The following is a 5,995-nucleotide window of genomic DNA, read 5'->3' as shown; positions in this document are numbered from 1 at the left end:
GTTAAAGCACAGCACTAAGAAGCTTAAGCCAGCTTAAGCCACTTCCACATGAGTTCAATCCCCACCTGCCTGGGAGGTGACCCACATGGCGCAGCAGACCTCTTCTGACCCGCCCACTGCTCCCCTCAGCAGTGTACTTCATCAATCTGCCCATTCTGCTCCCCGCTCTGTCTCTGGTGAATCCTCTCACCCTCCCCATCTCTGGCCTATACCCCAGTTCTGTATGAATAAATAAATCTTTAAAAAAAAATGGGCGAAGGATCTAAATAGATATTTCTCTAAAGAAGACATTTGGCCTGTAGCCAAAGACTTTTTTTCATACGTTCAACATCACTTATTATAAGAGAAATGCAAATTAAAACCACAGTGAGATACCACTTCACCCCTGTGGGAATGGCCCATGTAAAAAAGAACAAAATTAACAAATGCTGGCAAGGTTGTGGTGAAAAAGGAACTCTCATCAACTGCTGGTGAGAATGCAAGCTGGTCAAGCTCTGTCAAAAGTAGTATGGAGAAGTTGCATAAAATGAAAGTGGAAATTCCATTTGACCAACATCAATCCTGCTATTAGGTATTTACCCAAGTAACACGAGAAATCACATACAAAGAGATCTACCTATACTCCCATACATAACAGCACTGTTTACAATTGCCAAATCATGGAACCAACCCAAATACTTTTCAATGAATGGATAGCAAAACTGTTATAATCAATGGGATATTATACAGCTGTGAAGAAAGGTAAAACAGTGCCATAATTTGGCACAAAATGAATAGATCCTGGGATGATTACATTATGTTGAGTGAAGCTGATTCAAAAGTGAAAGACAGGGCCTTTCCTGGTGGCACAACCAGTTAAAGCAAGCACCATGAAGCTACCTGCAGCCACTACAGGAGGAGTTCGATCAGGGAGGTGACCTCATGGCACAGCAGACCTCGCCTGACCCACCCACTGCTCCCTTTAGCAGTGTACTTCAGTCAATCTGCCAGTCCTGATCCCCACTCTGTCTATAGTGAGTCCGCTCACCCCCCACACCTCTGGCCTGTACCCCAGCTCTTGTATGCATGAATACATCTTTAAAAAAAAAAAAAAAGGTTTCTAAGAGGGTTTCCCTCATCTGCAGAAATATTTAAAAAGCAATTACACGCAGGGGCCTCCCTGGTAGTGCATGGGTTAAAGACAGTAAGACAGTACTATCAAGCTATTGCAGCCACTATCAGCCACTGCAGCACGAGTCTGACTCCTGGCCAGGGAGGTGACCCACATAACAAAGCAGACCTCTTCTGTATCACCTCAGTGTATTTCAGTACATTTGCCTCCTCTGCACACCACTCTGTCTCTGGTGAAGCCATTTACCCTCACCCCTGCATCTCAGGCCTACACCCCAGTTCTTACATGCATAATTTTTTTAAATTATACTCAAATAAAAGTAGAGATAAAAGTTTTATCTGCAAAAAATAATGATGGTTACCAGAGAGAGAGGGGGAAGGACAGAAGACATGGGGGAGGGAGGCAGATGGGACAGGGATATAGGTGGTTTGGTGGAGTTAAAAAAAAGTAATAATTTGAGAATATAAAAAGTGCTAAGAAAGGTAGAAATTGTGTGCTAAAAGAGAATATCAGACATGGCTAGTGAAAATCTATTCTCACTTTCCTATTAACAGAATCCCCCATTGTTGTTGGGGCCCATATGTGTTATTTAAAAAGAAATAAATACAAATGTCACCATCATATGATCTTGCAATCCCACTTATGGGTACATATATATCTAAAGGAAATAAATCACTGTACACGCTCATGTTCAATGAAACGTATTTACAAATGAGACAGTTATATACAAACATTTACAAACTATGGAATATTATTCCATCATAAAAATGAAGAAAAATCTTGCTACTTACAACATGGGTTTACCTTGAGGACACAGTGTTAAGTGAAATTAATCAGAAAGATATACTGTTATGATCTCATTTATATGTGGAATCTAAGAATAACTAAGCTCACAGAATCAGTAGACTGTGCTATGTTTGTGTGTAAAGGTCAAAGGATGTAAACTTCCAAGTATAAAAAGAGTAAATCCTGGGAGTCTAATGTAAAGCACAAGGACTGCAGTTAACAATACTGTATTATATATTTCATAGTTGCTAAGAAAGTAGATATTAAAAGTTCTCCAACATATACAACAAAATTGTAATAGAATGAAGTGATTATCATTTACAGTGGTAATCATTTCCCTATATATATATATATATATATACACACACCAAATCATCACACCCTGTATGTACCTCAAACTTATACAACATTGTAAGTCAATTATATATCAATTAAACTGGGGAAAAAATGAAATTTTAACTAAAAAAAAAAAAAACAAGATCTGAGTTTTGCTTCCTTCCACTGAGGGGATTTGCTTCTAGAGGAGACAGTCTGAGGCTTAGCCCTGTGCAACCTGTGCTCTGGCTTGACAGTGGCTGGCTCTCTCTTGCAAAGGGCTGGTGGTTGTTTGAGATAAGGAATATGAAGAGTTCAAGGCCATGTACCTCCTAGGAGCCCTCAGACCCCAGCCTGAGGGAAGAAGGGTAAGGAGCCAGCCAGCAGCAGTCTTTGAAGTTAAGTAACTGAGAGCAATGCCTAGCCTTGTGTGTTTCAAGGCAAGAGTGAATTGCTTTTGATGCCTGAACAGGTCCCTGGGCTCTGTCTGGCTCAGGGTTGTTAAGGTGGCCACCAGGCCCCAAGGTCAGCTTACTGTGCAGCTCTCCAATCCTAATTCAAGAAAGGAGCTGACTCCTGGGCTGTGGCCCAAATGTTAACAGAGCATGAACCCCTAGAAGCAGTCCTCTCCTCTTCCTTTTCCCTTTTATCTTCACCTCTGTGGTCATTTCAGAAGTACTTACTTAGCATATACTGTCTACCCAGCCAAGACCTTGGCACCACAGTAAAATGAATTCATTCAACACACATACAAAACATTCTAAAAACAAAACCAATCAATCCTTGATGATAAAACCCAGAGAGCAAAAACAACCCAAATGTCCACTGACAGATGAATAAACAGAGTGTGCTGTATCTGTGCAGAAAGACCAGACAACATTAAAAAAAAAAAAAAACGAAACATGCTACAAGGTGGGTGATTTTGAAAACACTAGGTTCAATGAAAGGAGCCAGTCAGAGGATCACATACCTCTCTTGGTGGCCTAGGAATTAATTCTCAGCACTATCACCACTACAACCTGAGTTCAATCCCTGGCCAAGCAGCTGACCCATAGGGTCCGGCAGCTGCTCTTGCCTGCTGCTCCCCTCAGGAATGTGTTGCAGTAAATTCACCTGTTCTGCTCCCCACTCTCTCTGGTGAATCCTCTCACACACATCCCCCAGCACCTCTGGCCTACATCCCAATTCTGGTATGCATAAATAAGTAAATCTGTTAAAAAAAAAAAAAACACATACTGTGTAATTCCTTTCCTATAAAATGGCCAGAACAGGCAAATCCATAGAGATAGAAAATAGTGGTTGCCAGAAGCTGGGAGAATAACTGCTAATGCATACAAGGTTTGGAGAGCAATGAAAGTACTCTAGAATTGATGTTAGTAATGGCTACACAACTCTGCAGATACCGAAAACCACTGAATTGTACAACTTAAGTGGGTATGTTGTATGGTATGCAAATTATAACTCAATAAAGATGATGATTTTAAAAGCCTGACACAAGGGGGAAGAGCAAGAAAACAAAATGTTCAACCACAGAAAGTATACAAACTATCAGTGCTACAGGAAGAAAAAGCAGCAGGAAAGGGAGATGAATCACAGGCTGCAGACAGGTGCTCTTACTCAGGGCAAAGGGAAGCAGCCAGCAGAGTGCTCACCAAGTGCCTGATAAAAAAAAAGCTCAGCAAAAAGCTCTAAGTGGCTCTAAGCAGCGCCAGGTGGTGGCAGAAAGCACTTCCCCAGGGTGAGAAGAGCATGGCACCACCATGCCAATTCAAAGTTGCAGGGCTTCTGAAAATATTTGTTGGATGACTGAATAAGTGAATCAATCCATTCCACCCCCAAATTGCCCCCAGTTCTACCTATATCAAGCTGTTACCTTTCCAGCCCAGTTTGATGTTCCACTCATAGAAGAAAATCAGCTTTCCTTTGCGGCTGCTACAGGAAGCCTCGCCTTCCACCTGCTTGAGCTCACTGATCTCACAGCGGCCAGCTTCATTCTCCACCACCAGGCCCACCAGGAGCTCATGGAACTTCTTCTTGGACCAGCTGGTAGCATCTCGCTCTGTCCTATCAGGGAAAGGAGGCAGACCATGAATGGAGACCCCTTCTGGTACCACCATGACCAGTCTGGGGCTTTGAGATAATGGCCAGGTCTAACCCAAATCAGATGATTTCTCTCAAGCTGCTATCCTCAAACTTCCATGCTTCTCAAATGAGTGCTCTACCAAATACCTTTTAGTCCTGCTCAGTTCGTTAAGATATTATTATCCCCAGGCACAATGGGTTGAAGCACAGCACTATGACGTATCTCCGCCACTTCAACATGAATTCAATCCCACTTCAGCAAAGTTCAATCCCCAGCCAGCGAGGTGACCCACATGGCACAACAGACCTGTCTTGACCCACCTGCTGCTCCCTTCAGCAGTGCACTTTAGGCAATCTGCCTGTTCTGCTCCCCATTCTGTCCCTGGTGAATCCTCTCACCGCCCACCCCCCCCCACACACCTCTGACCTGTACCCCAGTTCTGTACATGTAAACAAACAAATCTTCAAAAGAAAAAAAAAGAGACATTATCCACGATGTAAAGTTGTTCTTTGAATTAAAACATATTGGCTTACTTGGGCAAGGGGTGTGGGCGTCTAACAATCTCACCCACTGGAAATGTGCAAAGCCTAGGCCATATAAAAAGGTAGTAATAATAATAATAGTAATAATTTTAATCATAAAACAGCTTATCAAGTGTTTTCACATAAAGATAATCTCCTGCAAGCTTCCCAAATAACGTTCTCATTTTAGGGGGTGAAAAAGTCCCTGGATGTGTCTGTCCATGATGTCAGGCCAGAGTTCCCTTCAGTAAATGATCCCCACCAGGCTGCCGCCCCTGCTCTCTGCAGGTCTGTATTTCAGTATTAAGGTACAGGGCCTCAAAAGAGCAGAGCAGAGCATCATTTCCTGAAGTTCTGGGGAAGAAGGCGGTGGCAGAATGCAACAAAGGTACAAAGAGGGCGGGTAAAGCCTTCAAACTCCTAGAAGGCGGGGCCCACCAGACACACATCCAGCTGTATGTAGACTAAACGCCATACTCACCAACCCCCTCCCAAGTTCCTCCCAGCCCACCTCACATCTACACTTTTCCAGCTCCCTCCGGAAACATCAAGAAGGTTGAGGGTGGAAAAGGGGCAAGGTCACAGAAAGTCAAAAGTTGAAGAGGGTTAAGTCAGGAGTCACTCATGGAGCTCAACTCAACTTTCAAATATAGGAAAGTGAAGCCCCAGTACCGGTGCAGGTAAGATCCCAGGGGTCCCGTCCCGGGCTCTCCCAAGCGTTACGGCTAAGGACGAGCAGCTGGGGAGGGGGTGGGGGGAGGGCGGCTCTTCCGCACCAGTTCGGGCCCTCACCCAGCCGAGGAATCACCGCGACCCAGGGAGCCGGCGGCGGCCCGGACATCCTCCTACCCCGGACGCCCTGCGCCGGGCGCTCGCGGAGGGTCCCCACCGCCCAGCCCGGCGGCTCCGGGGTGGGAGGCCCGCAAGCCGCAGCCCCCGCCCGCGCCCCGTCGCACCAGTGCCAGTTGTTCACGTTGGTCCCGTCCTCCCGCTCCTCCACGATCCAGCGCGGGTCGCCCTGGCCCCACTTGGCCATGACTCTGCGCGGGCGGTGCGGACTCCACTGAGAACACGAGGGACTGCAGCGCCTAGGCTGCGGAGCGGCTCAGTCGCCGCCGTTTCCGGCCTACCAGCCCGAGTTCAGAAGGTTCGCAGCGCCCAGAAAGTGCCAGAAATCCC

At 45.5% G+C, this 5,995-nt stretch overlaps 1 protein-coding gene across 3 annotated transcripts in view; it reads right to left on the bottom strand.

The window, feature by feature from the left end:
• The window catches only part of AHSA2 (AHA1, activator of heat shock 90kDa protein ATPase homolog 2 (yeast)), a 29,863-nt gene extending 23,874 nt beyond the window's left edge, over positions 1-5,989 (bottom strand). For all 3 annotated transcript variants that reach the window (XM_012731486.1, XM_012731487.1, XM_012731488.1), the window contains exons 1-2: positions 5,773-5,989; positions 4,086-4,276 (exon numbers count right to left, since the gene is read on the bottom strand). In XM_012731486.1, coding sequence (XP_012586940.1) covers positions 4,086-4,276; positions 5,773-5,852 — 271 coding nt within the window. In that variant the 5' untranslated portion in view covers positions 5,853-5,989. The remainder of the gene's footprint in view (positions 1-4,085; positions 4,277-5,772) is intronic.
• Between the last annotated feature and the right edge of the window lie 6 nt (positions 5,990-5,995).

Source organism: Condylura cristata, unplaced genomic scaffold (assembly GCF_000260355.1).
Source record: "Condylura cristata isolate star-nosed mole 26May11 unplaced genomic scaffold, ConCri1.0 scaffold00031, whole genome shotgun sequence".
Lineage (NCBI taxonomy): Eukaryota > Metazoa > Chordata > Mammalia > Eulipotyphla > Talpidae > Condylura > Condylura cristata.
This window is presented reverse-complemented; position numbering and strand designations above follow the sequence as displayed.